This window comes from Pristiophorus japonicus, chromosome 14 (assembly GCF_044704955.1).
Source record: "Pristiophorus japonicus isolate sPriJap1 chromosome 14, sPriJap1.hap1, whole genome shotgun sequence".
Taxonomy (NCBI): Eukaryota; Metazoa; Chordata; class Chondrichthyes; family Pristiophoridae; genus Pristiophorus; species Pristiophorus japonicus.
The window spans coordinates 91998676-92019779 of NC_091990.1; the positions used below are offsets into that span (position 1 = coordinate 91998676).

The window sequence follows — 21104 nt, forward strand, 5'->3', positions numbered from 1 at the left end:
GCTTTACAGTCAATTAAGTACTTTTTGGAGTGTGGTCACTGTTGTAATGTAGGGAACGCGGCAGCCAATTTGCGCATATTTGTTCTACATTGAACATATTTAGTATTGACGTCACCATTTCACCTTTATAGCGCATTACGGATTACGTCGCTCACGTTTGTCTCGCTGCTCTATCGGAATATAACGAAGGGATTGTCACTTCATCAGAACAAATGGTTCTGAGTTTTTTTTTTAACCCTTTCCTGAAGGTAGTAATCTGACCACAGAGGGGTTCACTCACTGTAAATGCGAGAGAGCTGGCGACATGCTGAGGAGATCACGCGTACTGGGTTTCACATTGCTCTGTCGTGCAGTAGGTATTGTCTACGTGGGTGGCACAGGCCATGGTAAGCAGCTCCGTGAGATTTTGTCAACATGCATAGGCATAAGGTGCCATCAGAAAATGTGCACAACCTCATGCCAGACTTCATCGATCAAGCACATAGCTGTGCGTTTTTGTTTTGAAGCCTAGTCTAAGGGGAGCACCGTTTTGTTCAACGTCTTCCCCCATTTCATACAGAACACGATAATGGTCCGTGCTGAACTCCTTTTGTGTTGTTTCAGCAAGAACTTCAGAGATTTCTTTCCCATCTTAAACACCCTGGGGTCAACTTTCTCCCTCTCTGCTAGAGTGGGATGGTGGGGTGGGATGGGGGGGGCAATACCAGGGAAGGGAGAATATGTTAGAAAATAATTAATAGAAATGTACTTTAAAAAAAGGTTTACTATGGGACCACTAGATGACAGTGTTGGGCAATTCTGAATGTCTACTTGCAAAAAAGCGGTGTCGAGAGGGTTTAATGCTGATCCCAACCTGACTTGTACTTAGTGCTGGCAAACAATACTGGAATTGCCTGTTGGGAGGGGGATTGAGTAGTCTGCTTCTCATTTTTCATAATATATCTTTGCAATTCCACCTTATGTTTTCAATCTTCTAAATGTGGTGCTCCTTCCTGTTCAGACAGTGACGGGCATCGCAATTAATTAGCCGCAAATTAGTCCTCTGTCTTCTACTCTCCCACCACTGTTGCTGCCTTTGTTTGTAACCATACCCAGTGTATTACAGGTGCTGAATTGTACTTGTACATAAAATATTGCAGTCACTGTCTTGCCTTTGTACCTGTACACACAGTATTAGAAGCACCATCCAGTGTCTGTGGCAGCGGACAGTGTATTGCTGTGTAGATAGATCCCTGGCGAGCTCTGCATTGTGTATTCTGTTTTGCTTTGCCCAGTGTGGACCTAGTTGAGGAAATCCAAGAAGTGCAGCATTATTCAAACCCTGGTTATAAACCCATCAGCAGCAATTTATTGAGTGTCTACATGTACCACATCACGGAGCCCTAATAACTATAAAGAGAGACATTTATTTCAACATCACTGTTTATTCTTTAATAAAATGTTACAGAAAATCCCCTCTCCAGTGTATGCTGATTTAAATGTTCCCACCCTTGCTGCTTAGCCCAGGCGCACAGGTAAATAACAGCTTCTGAGTGGGTGAGCTGCTGATATTAATTGGTCCGTGTCACTGTATCGTGGGAACCCTTGGAGAGCTCTTGCTCTTCCCTATCTCTCTCATCTCCTTCAGTCTGGCCTCTTCTGCATCCCCCACTTCCTTTGCCCCACTGTTCGCTGCCGTGTCTTTAGCCATTTGACCCTATTCGCTGGAATTCCCTCCCCAATCCTCTCTGCCACTCTCACCTCCTTTAAGACACTGCTTAAAACCCAGCTCTTTGACCAAGCCTGTCCTAATATCTCCTGCTTTGGCCCAGCATCAATTTTTGTCTGGGTACTCTCTTGTGAAAATGCCTTTTGACGTTTTAATACGTTAAAGGTACTATTTAAATATAAGTTGTTGATGCAGAATAGCCCAATCCCAAACTCCATTGTATCGACAACATGTTGGGCCTTGAGGGATGTTTATACTGCAACAAACCTTTTATCCCCCCCTCCCCCCCCCCCCCCCCAGTGTGACCTTTCACACTGCAGATTCCACGACCATTTCTTAGATTTAATTCAAGCTATGATCTGTTTTTTAATGTAACTATTCCACTGGGCCACGCCAGGATCTGAGCCCAGCCCAATGGCAGAGGCAGCAGAATCAGCCGCAGTGTTCCTGCACTACAGCAGGGCAAACTGAGCCAGGGTTTCTGCTCCTGAGCCACTGGCGTCTGGCCAGGATAGAGGGGAGGCCTGACTCCGATACCTCCCATTGCTCACACTCACTAAGTTGGTTTTCACATGAAAACCAGCGGCTTTGGACAACGGCTTGAGACAGACAGTCCCTATAGAAGTGTACACCTGCGAGAGATGGAGCCTGGAGGAGAGGGCAGATCTATGCAACGCCTGTCACATCTGCGGCGCGTTTCAGTGTTGAGACTGATGGAATGCAGGAGTTAATCAGCCTGAGGTTGTCCCACTAGGGCCAGCTCCTTTGATCTGATAGCTTCGGAGCAGAGCTGGTCAGCTGTATTTATGGGTCAATAATAAAAAAAATAACACTGCAGCCAGTCTGACTGAACTTTTGTCGAAAGCAGACAGAAGCTGTTTGGTTAAGACCAGAAAGTGTTTGTGTTGAGAAAGTTGATTTGTGACCGTTTTCAGCTTAAAGACTCAGTGGAGCAGGAGCTGCATGTTTATGTTGTTACTGAGGCTAATTTACTCCCCTTCAGCCTTTACTGCTGGGTCCCTTGAGACTAAACTACTTGCCTACGGGCTGGGGGAGAGGGAGAGCGTGGACAGAATTGCCAGTGAATTTGAAAAATAGATTGAAATTAAGTACCGTGTTATCTGGCGTACAAGTTACACCTGACTATAGGTCGCAGTCTTAGCATCAGGCATTGTTAATAAATCACCTGAGGATGCAATTACACCAGTAGTCATATTTTGCTCTGCATGTTGATGTTTATGTAATGTTAGCTGTCACGAAACAGGTAAAATCACTGACAGACTTTTTTTTCCATATTAGCCCAGTTCTCTCCCCCCGCCCCATCAAAAAGGAAAAAAAGCCAGAGTTGCTAGTAAAAGGCTTGTTACTGACTGCACAGCTGGTTAAGGGTCTCTGTTCAGAAACAGTTGTAGGTTTGCTTAGTGGGATAGATTGTTCTTTACTCGGGGTCAGAATGGGAGTCAGTTCGAATAAATATTAGCAGAGCTAGTAGTTACTGCTGTAAAATTACACAGTGATGGCGATGTGAATTCATCACTTTCATCGACGCCTGTAATTCACGGAATATTTAGGAAAATGTAATCCTTTATTTATTTCTCAATGATAGTACATTGGGGAAAAATGACATAAAACTGCACAGTACGATATATTGGCTCCCACCCTGCTGAGGTACAATATATTGATTATCTGCCCTGGTGAGGTGCAGTATATTGACTCTCCCACCCAGGTGAGGTGCAGTATATTGACTCTCTCACCCAGGTGAGGTGCAGTATATTGACTCTCTCACCCAGGTGAGGTGCAGTATATTGACTCTCTCACCCAGGTGAGGTGCAGTATATTGACTCTCTCACCCAGGTGAGGTGCAGTATATTGACTCTCTCACCCAGGTGAGGTGCAGTATATTGACTCTCCCACCCAGGTGAGGTGCAGTATATTGACTCTCTCACCCAGGTGAGGTGCAGTATATTGACTCTCTCACCCAGGTGAGGTGCAGTATATTGACTCTCCCACCCTGGTGAGGTACAGTATATTGACTCTCCCACCCTGGTGAGGTGCAGTATACTGACTCTCCCACCCTAGTGAAGTGCAGTATATTGACTCTCTCACCCAGGTGAGGTGCAGTATAGTGACTCTCCCACCCAGGTGAGGTGCAGTATATTGACACTCTCACCCTGGTGAGGTACAGTATATTGACTCTCCCACCCAGGTGAGGTGCAGTATATTGACTCTCCCACCCAGGTGAAGTGCAGTATATTGACACTCTCACCCTGGTGAGGTACAGTATATTGACTCTCCCACCCAGGTGAGGTGCAGTATATTGACTCTCCCACCCTGGTGAGGTGCAGTATATTGACTCTCCCACCCTAGTGAAGTGCAGTATATTGACTCTCTCACCCAGGTGAGGTGCAGTATAGTGACTCTCCCACCCAGGTGAGGTGCAGTATATTGACACTCTCACCCTGGTGAGGTACAGTATATTGACTCTCCCACCCAGGTAAGGTGCAGTATATTGACTCTCCCACCCAGGTGAGGTGCAGTATATTGACAACGCCTGTTCTGCTGCAGCCTCAAGCCCTAGCTGGTAAATCATCAATGCTGACTGATCACCTTGGGTACAGTCTGTGAGGTGTCAATGCTGTACACTCCTGGGCATATTCTGCATTGCTTATGTTACTGAAATCAAGTACAGAGTTAATGGGAAAATTGCAGTCAGAGACTTCTTTGGGACAAACGCCTCCAACCGGAAAACATTTTGCGAAAGAAGCTGGTGGTCCTTGAGGCGCCTTCGATTGCGGTCGGAGGCCTTCATTCGCTGCGCAGCGTACGGGGAGCTGCAGTCACATGGGCCGGGACCACCAATCACTCTGCAGTATTCTCATTGATAATAATGGGATCTCCGTTTCTCCGAGTTCCCATTATTATCAATGAGAATAACTCCCTAAAACAAGAAACACAACATAATAAATGTTTTAAAATACCTCACCTTTAAAATTAATTAACATTAAATATAATTAAAGGTTTTAGAAAAAAATATATTTTTTGGAAACATTTTTGTGTGTTTTAATAGGGTTAAAAATAAACTTAACTTAATTGACAGAGTTTTTAACATAAAAATGTATGATTAAATTTAATTTTTATACATTTTAAAACTCTTACACTGGTAAAAGGAAGCTATATGTCTGCTTTTACCAGCCATAAAAGTTTGAAGGAGATTCACTGGCAAGAGATGAGCACATAGCCCAATCTCTCCCGCGCGAATGTCCTTCTCCCGGGGATGCGGAGGATCTGTCAAGAGAAATCTTGACAGATCGGAAAAGCCAGTTTTCGGCACATGCGCATCTCACCCCGAGAACCAGCTTTTGTTAGTTAGTTGCTATCTGGTGTGGTGTCAGGCCTGGTTCCGGAGGTAGCACTCTCGCCTCTGAGTCAGAAGACTGTGGCTTCAAGTCTTACTCCAGGGACTTGAGCACATAATCCAGGCTGACACGATAGAGCAATACTGTTGGAATGCTGCACTGTCGGAGGTGAAGTTTTTCAGCTGAGACGTTAAACCGAGGCCCTGTCTGCTCTCTCGGGTGTATGTAAAAGATCCCATGGAGCAGGGGAGTTATCCCCAGTGTCCCTGGTAAATATTTATCCCTCAACCAACATCACTAAAACAGATGATCTGGTCATTGTCACATTACTGTCTGTGGAACCTTGCTGTGTGCAAATTGGCTGTTACGTTTCCTACATTACAGCAGTGACTAGACTTCAAAAAGTACGTCATTGTCTATAAGATGCTCTGGGATATCCAGAGGTCATGAAAGGCGCTATAGAAATGCAATTCTTTCTTTCGCTGTTACTGAACTGAGAGGATTTCTGACGTGTTTATTTAATTTAATTCCTTTTCCGTTCTGTCTCTCAGCGGTGCCCCTGGGCATCATCATCATCCCTGGGGACAGTGACCTGGAGATCTGCCGCACCCACATCGAGAGGCTTCAAGAGGTACGTCTCATGACATTTATTTTTCTCTCGGGATGGAAGGACTCACTGAAAGTGAAATATGCTCTTGTTGACGGAATGCAATTCGGTTTAATTGGGATTCAGAGAGAAGCTTCCGGAGAAGCAGAGAGGTTGAGCTCTGCATTACCCTCTGTCATGGCTGTCTACATCAATGCTACAGTGCCCAAAGTCATCAGTTTAATATAAAGCCGCCTCTCTCTGGGAATAGTGCAGCAACGTTAGAGATGGGAACAGTGTCGCCACACATTGGAGCCCCAGAGCGGTAAGATGTGCATTCCTGCCCACAGTTTCCCCACCCCGGACCAGATGCAGCGAGGTCACAGAGGACGATAGGAACAGGCATAAAAATAGAAAATGCTGGAAATCTCAGCAGGTCATGCAGCATCTGTGGAGAAAAAGCAGAGTTAACGTTTCGGGCATAGCCCATTCAGCCCCTCGAGCCTGCTCTTGATCTCAACCTGGCTGCTACGGAGAAGCCCTGAGCAAATGGCCAGGTGCTTCTCTGAGGGAAAAGCGTGAAGACCAAGGAGAGAGTCACCCCAGAGGCTGCTCTTGAGCACTGCCTACAGGCAAATGTCAGAGCAACATTGGCATAGGCTTAGGAGCGGGTAACTACGTGAGTTCTTGGCTGTTGATGGTGCGTGGCAAGTGGACACCAGATGGAGGGAAGGAGAGAAACCACCTTAAAATTTAAATGTAAAAAGAAAAATAAGTTTGCAAATTTAATTTAGAGTAACAACTTTGTTTTTTTTCCCGCCATCCATTTAAAATGTATTCCCTTCCACTTCAAATAATCCCCCAGCCCAGAAGGTTAGCAGCTGTCGTCTCCCAGATCTCCGGCTGATGATCACTTATAACTCGCTTGTCAAAATATCCCAGAAACAAAATAAAGAACCCAACAAAACATTTCACTCGCTGTGGAGAAGCTCCTGGCGTCTGCAAGCCAAGTCCAGCACAGGACGAGTAGGAGAGATTGTATCCGAGACCATCTCTCCTTCCCCCACCCACCTCCCCACACAAAATGTCTGCCTCTGGCTGGCTCTGAGCAGCATTTTGAAATTATGAAGTGCAGGAACAATGGAGAACTGAGTAATACCAGTCAGGAAACCATCTCCCTTTAGAACACACAACTTAATGCAGATGAATAGCAATACCCCCACCCTCCGGCCCAGAAAAATGTTGTTTGCCAATCTCTTGTTTCTGAGATTAATATTAATTGGCATTAAAGTAATTGAGGATTGATTCAGACATACAACTGTTAAATGTAGTTCCATGATCTTTATCAAAAAGCTTTTAGTATGACACAGTTCTAGCAACTCCAAGGTTTTGATTGATCTCCAGGTTTGTTTGATTTTTTTTTTTTAAACTGCTATCTTTGAAAATGCTTTGCTTTCATGTCTATGTGTTTTTATTCACACATCTAAGAAATTATAATGACTAGCCAGAATGAGAAAGAAAGCGGAAAGTAGTGGTGAATGGTAAATATACAGTGGTGCTCCCCAGCGATCGGTATTAGGATCACTGCTCTTTTTGGTATATATGAATGATATGGGGGGCACAATTTCAAAGTTTGCAGATGACACAAAACTTCAAAAAGTAGTAAACAGTGAGGAAAATGGTACTTGTAGCATTCTTCAAGAGGATATAGACAGACTGGCAAAATGGACAGACACATGACGGATTAAATTTAAGGCAGAGTATTGTGAGCTGATGCATTTTGGTAGGAAGAATGAGGCGATGACCAGATCTTCAGGCTTGCTGCTGGCCTGAGGTAACTGCAATATTGAGTCAGGATGCTGGCAGACTCCATCTCTTCCATACTGCTCAACTGGAGACATGCAGATTGGCGCCCACTTCACTGAAACCTTTCCTATTGTTTCTGTGTGACAGTCTGTTGCAGCTGGTTTTACAGTGTGTGTGGTGTGCAGTCTAGGCAGGATGCTGCCAAATTGCCACGGCGGGAACATTAGCGTTCCCAAGCCAGCCGTGGCTCCAGCTTTCCTCTCATGGATGCCAAGAGCCAAACTGCAGAATGGTGCCAGTAAAATACAGTCCCTGCACTGCCAATGCTGCTCTCTGATTGCCTGGGATTATCAGTTATCTGCACTTTCCACCCCCGCTCTGGTCATACATCTCCTATCACCCGCCTTCCCCCTCTGGTCACACAGTTCCCATTCCCCCCCCACCCCCCTCTGGTCACACAGTTCCCATTCCCCGCCACGCCCCCCCCCCCCCCCCCTCTGTCATACACTTCCCATCTCTCCCCCCCCCCCCCCCTCTGGTCATACACTTCCCATCACCCCACCCCGATCATACACCTCGATTGCCCCCCTTCCCCCCCCCCCCCAGTCATACACTTCCCGTTGCACCCCCCCAACCCTGATCATACACCTCGATTGCCCCCCTTTCCCCCCCACCCCCTCTGGTCACACTCTTTCCATTGTCCCGCGTCCCGTCCCCCCCCCCCCCCCCCAGTTATACACTTCCCGTTGCCTCCTCCCCTCTGGTCATGCACTTCCCATCCCCACCCCTCTGATCATACACCTCCGATTGCCTCTCTCCCCCCCCCCCCTCTCTGGTCTCACACTTCCTGTTGCCCCCCCCCCCCAACCCCCCCTCCCAATCTACACTTCACATCCCCCCGATCATACACTTCCTGTTCCCCCCTCTCCGGTCATGCACTATGAAGCATCCATTGGTGATAAGGTGGCCGGTTCGAGCTGCTGCACGGCTGGTTCCTGCGAGGTGCTCAAGAAAGCCTCAGCCTGATGACCTTTACCCTATCGCTGGTGGGAAATCTCTACAGTATTGTTTAGAAATGATTATTGTACCAGTGTCCCTCTTAAAATATCTAACTCCGACCGTGATGGGTCCAGCAGTTGTCCCCTGATTACTGATGCAATGCAAGATGTTCTACTCTCCCACAGGATTTGCCCCTGGTTCATCCCTCGCTCCAGCGTTTGGTGCTGCAGGTTTGTGATCCGGGAATGCTGTTTGATAGCATGCACTGACTCTCGTACGCTGCTCTCTAATGCAATTCCCGTTCCGAGCATGAAGCACACCTTTCTGCGCGCACGTCGTGACTGCTGTTGTGATTTATCCGGAGCATTCGCATGTAAAGACCTTGAACATGTGATCTGTGTGAGGTTTAGTTTGCTTCTGTTGTCTGCACCGTCAGTTCTGTGGTACAAAAACAACAACCACCTTGCATCATAATCCTTTAGGCCTTGTTGACCAGACTTCTATAACAGTAGAGTAGATTGCTGTAAAAAAAAAAAGCTAAAATCACAAACCAATCTAAAGGGATAAATTGACAGTCCTCTTTGCAAAGCTTCTTCCTCCACTGTGAAGAAGTATTAGGGGGTGAGCCAGTGACGCCATACATTGATGGACCATCTCACTAAACGAGTTTCAAACTCACCCTGACAGACAGGAAGAGGTGCAAACTGCAAGCCAGACTCTCTCTTCCTCCAAATCATGGGAATCTGATGATGGAAAAGTCAGGATCTGATTGTCCAGCCTCATGGATTCAGCAGCTGTTTTCTTCAAATGCACAGTTCTCATATGATGCACATATGCTTAATTTAGTCAAAATAGTTGTCCTCTTTTGCTCCCATGATGCATTGCACTGCCTGAGCATGGCCACTTTTTTGGTGACATTGATCATGTTTTCTTGCCCTTGATGTTTGTCTCAAAAATGATGATGTCTATCAATCACACTGTCCTGGTTTCTGAATGCTTGCGGAGTGTTGCACCCATTGTTGTTCTTGTGTCTCCATACTCATCCCCTTGGAGAACTGTATGAAGTAGTGGAAGGATTCACAGGCTGATTATTAACAGTCTGACGGGCTGCATCATGAGCGGCCCTTCCATGGCCATAACCATCTTTACGCCAGCCGATAGGATGGTTAGCCCTGTACAGCGGGAGGGTTTCATGGATTCCAAGGGTCCACTGGGCGTGATTATCCCGCTGGATGTCAAAGCAAAATTCAGAGCCAGTGTTCCACTCCCCAGGACTGCCTGGAGCAGAGTTTGAACCCTGCACCTTCTCTGACTTCGAGATGCCAATACTGCCACTAAGGCTCACTCTGTTGTACCCACGCGCAGTGGCTTCACAATCAAAGTTCTTGAAAGTGCTAATGGGTTTCTTTCAACTCCCTTTGCAGGAGGACGATGGCACCAAGTCTAGAACCTTGTCTTCGCAGAAGCTGTCCCCAAAATGGTGTTTTCTAGACTGTAAGTATCCATTTAAAATCGATTATAAATGTTAAAGAATTATAATTGGATCGCCCAGATACTTAAATCACTGTTACATTTAGTAGGCCCTTTAAAGAAGCGTTCCTATTTTATGCTCTCCAAGACACTGAGAATTCCAAAGGAATAAGCTGGTAGATACTGAGATCACCATTATAGTGCGCTGGCCCTTTAAAGGAGAATTCCAGTACAATAAGATGCTGGACATTGGAATCACAAATATAGTGTACAGACAATTTTCAAAGGTATATTATTTCCTGAATGAGTTCCCGGGCACCGCAATAGTGTTCTGGAAATAAACCTGTGGGATAAATCAGCAGTGTGGCAGTTGCTGCAACTGTCACCGAACATGAACCCAAATCACAGAACTTCTCATCATCATCATTTGCTCCATTGTCCGATTCATAACCAATCACCAATACTGCACCACGGGAGCACATGACTTTTCACACCGAGAGCAGAAAGGTACTCAAAGTCATAGGATTATTAGGGCATCGGTACAGAACACATTTTAAAAAAAAATAAAGCATAGAATTTATTCCAACACAGTGCAACTCATTCTTTCTCAGAGCCTGCTAACGGATGAGGGTATGAGAGAGTATTCCTCCGTGGCCACTCATGGAACTTGTTGAAAGGGGAATGTGGTGCAATACTTAGTCAGGTCCCTTAAAGAGTGTGACGCGGGAGGAATTTTGTGTAGTGTTTATTCAGGGTCTCATGGACCTTGCTAAGAGGAGGAGTATGATCAAATATTTACTCAAGGTCTTGCATACAGCCTTGTGAAAGGGGAATATTATGTAGTGTTCATTCAGGGTCAATCTCAGAACCTGATGAGAAAAAGATATAGTGCAGACCCTGAGAAGGGCAGGAGTATGATGCAGTATGTCTTCAGGGGTCGCTGATCGGGCCTGGTGAAAGGGGAATATGGTGGAGTATTTATTCAACCTGAATCTGGAGGGGGGATAATGGTGCAATATTTGTTCAGGGTCTTTTATAAAGTCTAATGGAAGGGGAATACAGTATAAAGATATTCAGTCTCCTCAAAGCCTGGACTGAGGAGAATATAGAATACAGAAGGAGGTCATTTGCCCCATTATACCTGTGCAATGACAATGCTAGCTCCACTTTGCAGTTATCTACCAGTGTTATTTCCTTGTTCTTTCTTTACACGTTTAACATTTTTATTCTTTAGGCATTTATCTGTTATAAATGCAGTGGTTGGCAGCGCCTGATTGCCACTCCTGGTATTGGGATTTCACATTCTACTAATGCTGTGTGAAAAATGTTGTTCTAATTTTTCTCTTTATGGTTTCAGAGCTAATCCTACATTTATTCTCCTTGTTACTGGTTCACTTTCACTGACTAGTGGAAATATTCTTTTGCTGTTTATCCTCTCAAACCCTTTCAAGACTTTGAACAGTACTGTTAGAACCTGCTGACCCTCCTCTGTTCCAATGAATACAACACTAGATGCTTAAATCTCCCATCACAACTATTATCTATTTTTTCCTGCTATCAAACTAGTGAATCAACAGTGCATCTATTTTCCATTGCTCTATTATCTGCCATTGCTCTATTATCTGCCCTGTAATGGGCAGGACTCTGACTGTGACCGAGCAAGTATCTTGTACACATTCATCACTCCCTTGCTCTGTAATCGGTTCCCCTTTAAAAAACCCAGGATCCCACTGACCCTTTTTTACAGCTTTTTCCACCTGCAAATCTTTTTTCAAAAATTGAGTGCCTGTATTCCAAGACCTCTTTGATTCTCCGCTGCGAGAAATGATAATTTTATTGCTGGGGTTATATTTCCATTCTCAGTTCCTTTCTTCATCGGTATCTATGTTGCCACATACTGTATTCCAACTCCTCTAACCGACATATGTCTTCCTTTAAGTCTCCTGTATTCTTCCTCACCAATTGCCATGTTTCCCCCTCCCTTCCTAAGTTGCTATCAATAGCTAATTTTGACATCATTCCCTTCGTGACCATTTTCCAGATGACTTATAAATATGGAGAACAAGCAAGCTCTTAACATAGTCACTGTTGCAATGTAGGCAAGCACAGTATCCAATTTGCACGCAGCAAGCTACTGTAAGCAGCAATGAGATAAATGGACACTGGGAGAAACCACTGCTCTTCTTCAAATATTGCTTTGGGATCTTTTACCTCCATATGAATAGATGGCCGGGACATCCATATAATGTCTCACCCGAAAGACGGCACTTCGGCCAATGCTACACTCCCTCAGCATTGCACTGGAGAGTTGGCCCAGATTATGTGCTCGAGTCCTTCAGCCAGGCTGAAGTTTCTCTGCCTTTGAGATCTCTGCTGGTGTTGCTGGCCTTCATTTTATCTCATGGCTCTTTCTTCAACTTTACTTTTAATTTAATCTCCTTAATCATCATGGAATTGCAGTCATGGCAGCAATCCCTTGAGACCTGGTTACAATATTGTTAGTTTGAACCCTATCCCTCTGCTGTTTTATCGAACAACTTTCCCATCCAATCAATCTGGCTAAATCCCCATTCATCTTCTAACATAGGATCTTCTGACAGGCATCGCTGGATAGCGATCAGGAATGGGGGATCCTGCCTGATTTATCTCTCTCTCCACCTCACACTCTTGCCCAGGGGTGCTGAGGGCAATTGTAATACCCCCCTACTCTTACCTCAGCTGAGATCAGGTATTTACCCCAACCAGGAATCAGACCACGGACATAAGAACATAAGAAATAGGAACAAGAGTAGGCCATGCAGCCCCTCAAGCCTGCTCCGCCATTCAATACGATCATGGCTGCTCTGATCATGGACTCAGATCCACTTCCCTGCCCGCTTCCCATAAGCCCCTACTCCTTTTATCGTTTAAGAAACTCTATTTCTGTCTTAAACTTATTCAATGTTCCAATGTCCACAGCTCTCTGAGGCAGCAAATTCTATAGATTCACAACGCTCAGAGAAAAAATTGCTCCTCATCTCAGTTTTAAATGGGTGGCCCCTTAATCTAAGATCATGCCCTCTAGTTCTAGTCTCCCCTATCAGTGGAAACATCCTCTCTGCATCCACCTTGTCAAGCCCCCTCATAATCTTATACATTCGATAAGATCACCTCTCATTCTTCTGAATTCCAATGAGAAGAGGTTCAAACTACTCCACCTTCCTCATAAGTCAACCCCCTCATCTCCGGAATCAACCTTGTGAATCTTCTCTGAACTGCTTCCAAAGCAAGTATATCCTTTTGTAAATATGGAAACCAAAACTGCACGCAGTATTCCAGGTGTGGCCTCACCAATACTCAGTACAACTGTAGCAAGCTTTCCCTGCTTTTATACTCCATCCCCTTTGCAATAAAGGCCAAGATTCCATTGGCCTTCCTGATCACTTGCTGTACCTGCATACTAACTTCTTATGTTTCTTGCACAAGTACCCCCAGGTCCCGCTGTACTACAGCACTTTGCAATCTCTCTGCATTTAAATAATAACCTGCTCTTTGATTTTTTCTGCCACAGTGCATGGCCTCACAATTTCCAACATTACATTCCATCTGCCAAATTTTTGCCCACTCACTTAGCTTGTCTATGTCCTTTTGCAGATTTTTTGTGTCCTCCTCACACATTGCTTTTCCTCCCATCTTTGTATCGTCGACCTTCTTGGGCTGCATGGCTCAGTACAACACCACGTGGTGAATATATCTACTGAAGTGGCAGAGGAGCTGCCGGCTTCAATTCTCTAGCACTGCGTAGATGCAGAGGTAGTGGAACACCAAAAGGTGTTTCAGCAACAACTTACAACAACTGTGGGAACTATAAAATAGTGGTTATGTTACTGGACTAGTAATCCTGAGGTCTGAACTAACAATCTGGAGACATGAGTTCAAATCCCACCACAGCAGATGCAGAATTTAAAATCAATTAATTAAATAAATCTGGAATTAAAAATCTAGTATCAGTAATGGTGACCATGGGCTCAATTTTCCCCAGGAGTTGCGCTCTGTTTTTTTGGAGTAGGCTGCTTTTTCTGGCCTAACTTTAAAAATCCCCAGTTACCCCAATCAATTTGCACCAGCATAACTCACTTAGTTACGTTTTTTTTAGGTTCGTTTTTTTCTCAAAAGGGAGCGTTACCAGCCACTTACACCAGTTCTGGCCATTTAGACAACTTTGGCCAGCTAATTGATACTCCATTTCAACTTAGGCCAGCGTATGTGGCCACTTGAGAAAACCCTTGCAGAGTTTTAAAGAAATCGGCGCAGGTAAGTACATCGGGGGCGGAAAGTGGGGAGGACGTGGACCTGAACCAGCCAAGCCTTTTTTTTTTCCTTCGCGCAATTAAAAGAAGAAGAAATAAAAAATTAAAGTCCTACCTTCAGCAGCAAACTGCAATTTACCTTTCTGCACTTGGCCCGGGAGGGCAGCGGGCCGGTGCAGGAGGCCACTCAGCCTGAGCTCGGGGCGGGAGGAAGCAATTCAATGGAGAGGCTGGTTTGGGAGAAGAGGAAGTCTGTGGTCTTGTAGCCTGTGTGTGGCGATCACACCTTCCTTGCACACTCAGCTCCAGTATTGGCAGCAGAGCTATCAGGCCATGCGGCACCAGACTGATCACAATTAGAAGCAACTCCGATTAAGAAGCTTCAGAATAAAATACTTACTGTTAGTTGCTTTTGAAGTCTGGTTTCCTTGCATGTCTGCAGCAGTGTCGTACCCAGCACAGAGAGACTGCCCTCAGCTCAGAGACAGGCTGGATAATACTCGGGTGCATGGCTAAGGTTTCTTCACTGCAGACCTGGTTCGTATGACCGTTCTGGCTTATCGCACTGCAAACAGAAGCCCAAAGAACGGCACTGAAGACTGCACTTCATGTGAGGGTTCCTCATATCTGCAGCATGGAAGGCACGCAGACTCAGAGCGCTACTGCGCATGCGCGGCCATCACTATTCTCCACTGCGCATGTGCAGACATCTCGGCATCTTTTCCAGCGCAGAACACAGGCTCCACCTTCCAAGGCGACTGGCCACGCTGCGCGGCAGCAGAGAAAAGGCCGGACAGCGGCCAAAGTTGGAACATTTTTTTTCTGGAGCATCTCCGGACGTACTTAAGCAGCGCAACTCGGGTAAGTACGCTAAAAAACGGACTCGGCCAAAATTGAGCCCCATGAAACTACCAGATTGTTGTAAAACCCATCTGGTTCACGAATGTAAATCTGCCATCCATACCTGGTCTGACCTATATGTGACTCCAGACCCACAGCAATGTGGCTGACTCTTAACTGCCCCCTGAAATGGCCTCACAAGCCACTCAGTTGTGTTCAAGAAGGCAGCATCACCACCTTCCCGATAAATGTCCGAAAAAGGGCAATAAATGGCGGAACCATCGTGAATTAATTTTTTTTTAAAGTTGTCTCTTTTAAAATTGCGTTTCCAAATTCTGCCAGATTCTTCAAAATAAGAAAAGCATATGCAGTTCAGATGAAAATGAGAGTAGTGAACATCAGCCTTCCCGGCAACATAAATGATATCAAAGCAAAGCAGAGGATGAAAGCTGATGGTTTATACTAGTGTAGGAGGGAGACAACCACCATGACTGAAAGCACAAAGGAAAAGGAAAGTAGTCGCCAGTGCAGACCTTTTGGAGAGAGGAGTAAATTTATGAGATACATGGGAACAAATGACTGATAACTGGAGTATGAATACCAAAGGGAGATTGCAGAGGCAGAGTGGAGAGAAGACATGTAGGGATTTGAAGGCAAGGATTTGAAATTTAGTGCAGTTGGATAAAGGGAACCAGTGAAGATCAGCCAGGATGGGAGTAATGGGCAAAAAATAATCAGTACAGGCCTCTGGAGATGGGGGTAAAATTATGAGGATTATGGAGCAAATGGGCTGACAATTTTCATTAATATAGCACCATTTAAAGTATCAAACATCGCAAAGCACTTTACGAGGAACAGAACACTGAGCCAGGTCAGAGAGTTTAGGTGGGGTGAATCTGGGTGAACGGATAGATGTTCAGAGGTTTTTTCAAGGGGGAGAGAGAGGTGGAGAGGCAGAGGAAGGAAGCTCCAGAGAACAAGGCTCAAGTGGCTTAAAGCTCTATGACCAATGGTGCGGCAAAAGAAAAGGAGAGATGCAGAGGAGGCTGCAGTCTGAAGACCAATGGGAGATTGCAGAGGGAGAGTGGAAAAACGATTTTAAATTCAGTGTAGATGGGCAGAGGGAAACGGTGAAGCTGAGCGAGGATGGGTGTAATGGGCTGGCAGGCCTTGAGTGTGTGACAGGATACAGGCAACTGCATTTTGGACACACTGGAGTTTATGAAGCATTGTCAGCAAGAGGTGTAATCATACCTGGATGTGACCAGGATTTCAGCAAACAAGGGCTGAGGGTGGAGTAGAGGTGGGAAATGTTGCAAGATGGAAGTAAGTGGTTTTGTGACTAAAGAGGATGTGGTGTTTGAGACAACTCGGGGTTATTCAGGTACATGAAGATTTCACATGGCCTGGGTGAATCTCAGTGAGAGGACTTGGTGGGGGAGAAGGATTTAGTGCCAAGGGAACAAAGTGTGTATCAAGCTGACGAATAATGGCTTTTGTCTTCCTGATGTTGAGTTGGAGGAAGTCATTACTCATCCATCATGACCTAATGTCAGAGAGGCAGTCTGATAACACAGAGGTGGTCCTCGGGTTGTGGGAAGAGGTAGAGTGCATCGTCGCGAGCACACATATGGAAGATAATGTGCAAAGTTAGAGCACATGGGATTGGGGGTAGTGTGCTGACATGGATTGAGAACTGGTTGTCAGACAGGAAGCAAAGAGTAGGAGTAAATGGGTACTTTTCAGAATGGCAGGCAGTGACTAGTGGGGTACCGCAGGGTTCTGTGCTGGGGCCCCAGCTGTTTACATTGTACATTAATGATTTAGACGAGGGGATTAAATGTAGTATCTCCAAATTTGCAGATGACACTAAGTTGGGTGGCAGTGTGAGCTGCGAGGAGGATGCTATGAGGTTGCAGAGTGACTTGGATAGGTTAGGTGAGTGGGTAAATGCGTGGCAGATGAAGTATAATGTGGATAAATGTGAGGTTATCCACTTTGGTGGTAAAAACAGAGAGACAGACTATTATCTGAATGGTGACAGATTAGGAAAAGGGGAGGTGCAACGAGACCTGGGTGTCATGGTACATCAGTCACTGAAGGTTGGCATGCAGGTACAGCAGGCGGTTAAGAAAGCAAATGGTATGTTGGCCTTCATAGCGAGGGGATTTGAGTACAGGGGCAGGGAGGTGTTGCTACAGTTGTACAGGGCCTTGGTGAGGCCACACCTGGAGTATTGTGTACAGTTTTGGTCTCCTAACTTGAGGAAGGACATTCTTGCTATTGAGGGAGTGCAGCGAAGATTCACCAGACTGATTCCCGGGATGGTGGGACTGACCTATCAAGAAAGACTGGATCAACTGGGCTTGTATTCACTGGAGTTCAGAAGAGTGAGAGGGGACCTCATAGAAACGTTTAAAATTCTGACGGGTTTGGACAGGTTGGATGCAGGAAGAATGTTCCCATTGTTGGGGAAGTCCAGAACCAGGGGTCACAGTCTAAGGATAAGGGGTAAGCCATTTAGGACCGAGATGAGGAGAAACGTCTTCACCCAGAGAGTGGTGAACCTGTGGAATTCTCTACCACAGAAAGTAGTTGAGGCCAATTCACTAAATATATTCAAAAGGGAGTTAGATGAAGTCCTTACTACTCGGGGATCAAGGGGTATGGCGAGAAAGCAGGAAGGGGGTACTGAAGTTTCATGTTCAGCCATGAACTCATTGAATGGCGGTGCAGGCTAGAAGGGCTGAATGGCCTGCTCCTGCACCTATTTTCTATGTTTCTGTAATTCTGTGCCTGTGGGTGACATCATTGGGAGGAAGCATCTGGATGGCAAAGAGAAAGATGGGAACTCTGTAAGGTGAAATAAGTTGCCATTGTTGGAGATGCCCTGGCTGAGGTGGGACAGGCGAGAGTCGAGCTATGCAACAGCAGTTCTATGCAGCTGGGTCACAGAAGAGAGACAATAAAGGAGGCTGGCAAGGCCAGACCATGTTGAATGCCACAAGGAGTGATGGTGCACTGCAGTCACAAGCAGTGAGAATGATATTTGTGACTTTGGCCAGCTGAGCATAGCAGAAGACAGACTGAAGGGACTTGAGCAGGGAGTGTTAGGAGAGGTCAGCAGAGAACTAGAAGGTAACATACTATTCAATATCATCGTGACCTTATACGCACTCCTCTTTTCCATCCTCTTCAATATAGGAGTCACCTGTAGACACTAGTGTCATTCCATCCAAATCCTGTCTTTCATTACCATATTTTGATTGAGTCCCCTCCAAGCATTGTTAAACTTTACCTTGTCAGATCTTCCCCCCCACTCCCCCCAAAACACACAGGTTTGGAAAAATGCAGGAATAATGACCCCGAGCCAGTGTGAATTTGTTGTACCCATGTGTGTAACTCTCAGGGAATCGACTCAAATCTCTGACAGTCTGGGTGACGACTTATGTTCTTAAGAAGTCTCTGCCAGATTTAAGTATAAAAGGGCTTGTTTTGACAAGAGAGCGAATGTTTCCAAAGTGGTTTGGCTGGTTTCCATTCTGTCCGAGTAAACGCACCATTGTTCTGACTAGGTTCTCATCATCTTTACCTCTCGCCTAAAAAGACAGAGGGGGTTGTATGTGGGGGTGGGAGCAGGAAGGAGGGAGAGTTGGGGGGAGCTTTCTCTTGTGTGAACCAAATGACCTTCTGAAGTTTCGAGCTGATATAAACAAAAGTATGATATCAGTGCTGAAGCGAGCCCAATGTCCAGACTAGCTGCTGACGTGACTCAGAGAGGTCCTTCATGTCACCGGAGGGATCAGGCTAACTGTTATTCCCCAACAGCTGGAGGGCCTGGGGGTGGGTGAAGAGAGAGGCGGGGGTGGGGCACGAGGGCACGGTGTGGGGGAGGGGCAGGAGCTCTGAATATACTTTGAACAATAGATCTGAATCACATGATGCTTTGTGAGGAGACTGCGGCTGTGACATGGTTAGAGACCATACTCTGTTCTCAGAGGGGTAAGTGTGGGATTTGCACACCATATTGCATTAGTCAGTCTACAGGAATGGGTCCCCAAGCTGCCTCTGCTACAGATTGAATCGTTTCAGCCGGTACCTCTTTGATTACATTCATTTTATTTTTTCCCCTGGTAGCTTTCTTCTCTTCATAGTTTAGCAGCTAGATAAATCTCAAGCTTGCCCATACAGTGTTGCCACAGGGTGGTCTGGGGAGAGGAGGAATGCTGACAGGAAGTGTGGTCCGTCCCTCTGTAAAGGTAGTTAGGAAAACCAGAGGGCAAGTAATCCCACGGCACTTCCACACACCTACCTGATGATGACTGCCTGACTCCTGACCAGTGAATGACTTTGTGCTGATAAGGGAGAAAGAAGAGCGATCGATATTTATTTTTAAAAGTCAGAAAAGTTGCAAAATTTGCTGTTGATTTGAAGCTAGAGATTGTAATCTCTCGGATTAAAGGCATTCGTATGAGCCATGTTCGCCAAAAAGATTTTTATCTGTTATCTTTAATGTTCTGAGGTGTTGGAGGACAAATCTGGATGATCATAAAGGCCATTCTTTTGTTTGTTAACGTTCTTTAATCATGTTATTGATATTGTAGAATGCATTTGCATTAAATTAACTTTCTTTTGTTGATTTCCATTAAACATCATTCAGTGCAGGATTGAAATGCAGGACACTTGGGGGGGATTTTTAACCTAAATAAACCAGTGGATTGGGGGCATGTGAGTAGTTAAAGTGTAAAAAATCTGAATCCCGACCAGAACCCACCTCCAACCCGCCCGATTCTGGTTTGAACCGGGGGGGGGCACCAATCTGCTTATAGGAGGCAAGTTGTCTATTTAAATATTATATGGATGCCTCTGATTTAACCTCCATTTTGAATTTAACTTTAGATAGTCAGGTTTTGCAGGCCTCGTGAAACCCTCCAGCTAAAGTAAGGTGAAGACTGCTAGAACCAGGAAGCAAGTGCCTTTACACATACCTCCTGGATCCAGCATCCTTACTTAACCCACCTTCCCATTGGAGACACCCCCATCAGACCTCTAATTTCTCCCCCTCCACCAATCCCCCAATACTCCTCCGGCCCTCCGATGTCGTCTGCTGCCTCCTCCCCCACCCCGCTTCTTCTGGTCCTCCGATGATGCTCCTAGACCCCCCTCGCCTGCTTCTCCTCCAGCCCCGATCGGTTATTCTGGCCCAGATCATTGCTGATCCCCAGCCCCCTCCTCCTGGCTCTCCGATGATGCTCTGAACCTCCACCTCTTCTCCACCGGCCCCCGATCTGTTGCTCTGGCTGCCGATCGTTATTCTTCAGGATTCTGAGGGAACAGAGGGGGGGCGTTGATGGTACAGCACTGTGGAACCATACTCTGGAAATCTCCTGATTTTTCCTATGGCCAGTCCGCCCCAGCTTGTTGCTTTCAAATACTCCACCAGTTGTGTCCTGCTCTCCCCTCACGATTAAACATCTATCTGGTGTAGGTAGGACCTTAAAATTAAAATAAAAATCAGTACTGCACACTCTTGATCTCAAGCTGCTGACCTCAGATGAGCTTACGGCCGAGGCAGCTAAAGGCACAGCCACCACTGTTGGAACAAAAGAAAATTGGGATGTGCAGGAGGTCCGAATTGGAGGAATGCAGTGTTCTGGAGGATTGTAGTGCTGGGTCAGGTTATAGAGATGGGGACACGCAAGAGCATGGAGGGATTTGAAAACAGTGCGAATTTTAAATCGAGGCGTTGCCGGGCTGTGGGTCAATGTAGATCAGCGAGCACCGTGATGAGAGTTAGAATACAGGCAGCAGAGTCTTAGGTGAACTTAAGTTTATGGAGGGTGCAAGAGGGGAGGCCAGCTAAGAGAGCATTGTGTATCAGAGTATATATATCAGCAGGCCGGCTCCGTGAGCTCTCTGTTCTCGTCATGTGCAAAGCTTCCAGGTATTTTTCCCAGCTGGGAAAAACTCCTTGTAGCACATCTGGCAGCAGCTGTAAATTGAGTGAGCACCCTGTTAATCCCAGCGCAGCCCGACTCGAAAGCTCACGA

At 45.9% G+C, this 21104-nt stretch overlaps 1 protein-coding gene and 1 long non-coding RNA gene across 4 annotated transcripts in view; one reads left to right on the plus strand and one right to left on the minus strand.

Annotated features, from left to right (window-relative positions):
- Positions 1 to 14831, minus strand: part of LOC139279983 (uncharacterized) — a 36263-nt gene extending 21432 nt beyond the window's left edge. The window contains exons 1-2 of the long non-coding RNA XR_011596574.1: positions 14615 to 14831; positions 1160 to 1281 (exon numbers count right to left, since the gene is read on the minus strand). This is a non-coding gene — a long non-coding RNA (uncharacterized lncRNA). The remainder of the gene's footprint in view (positions 1 to 1159; positions 1282 to 14614) is intronic.
- Positions 1 to 21104, plus strand: part of LOC139279980 (diacylglycerol kinase zeta-like) — a 521188-nt gene that overhangs the window by 312790 nt on the left and 187294 nt on the right. For all 3 annotated transcript variants that reach the window (XM_070899368.1, XM_070899369.1, XM_070899370.1), the window contains 3 exons: positions 5616 to 5695; positions 8641 to 8685; positions 9880 to 9949. In XM_070899368.1, coding sequence (XP_070755469.1) covers positions 5616 to 5695; positions 8641 to 8685; positions 9880 to 9949 — 195 coding nt within the window. The remainder of the gene's footprint in view (positions 1 to 5615; positions 5696 to 8640; positions 8686 to 9879; positions 9950 to 21104) is intronic.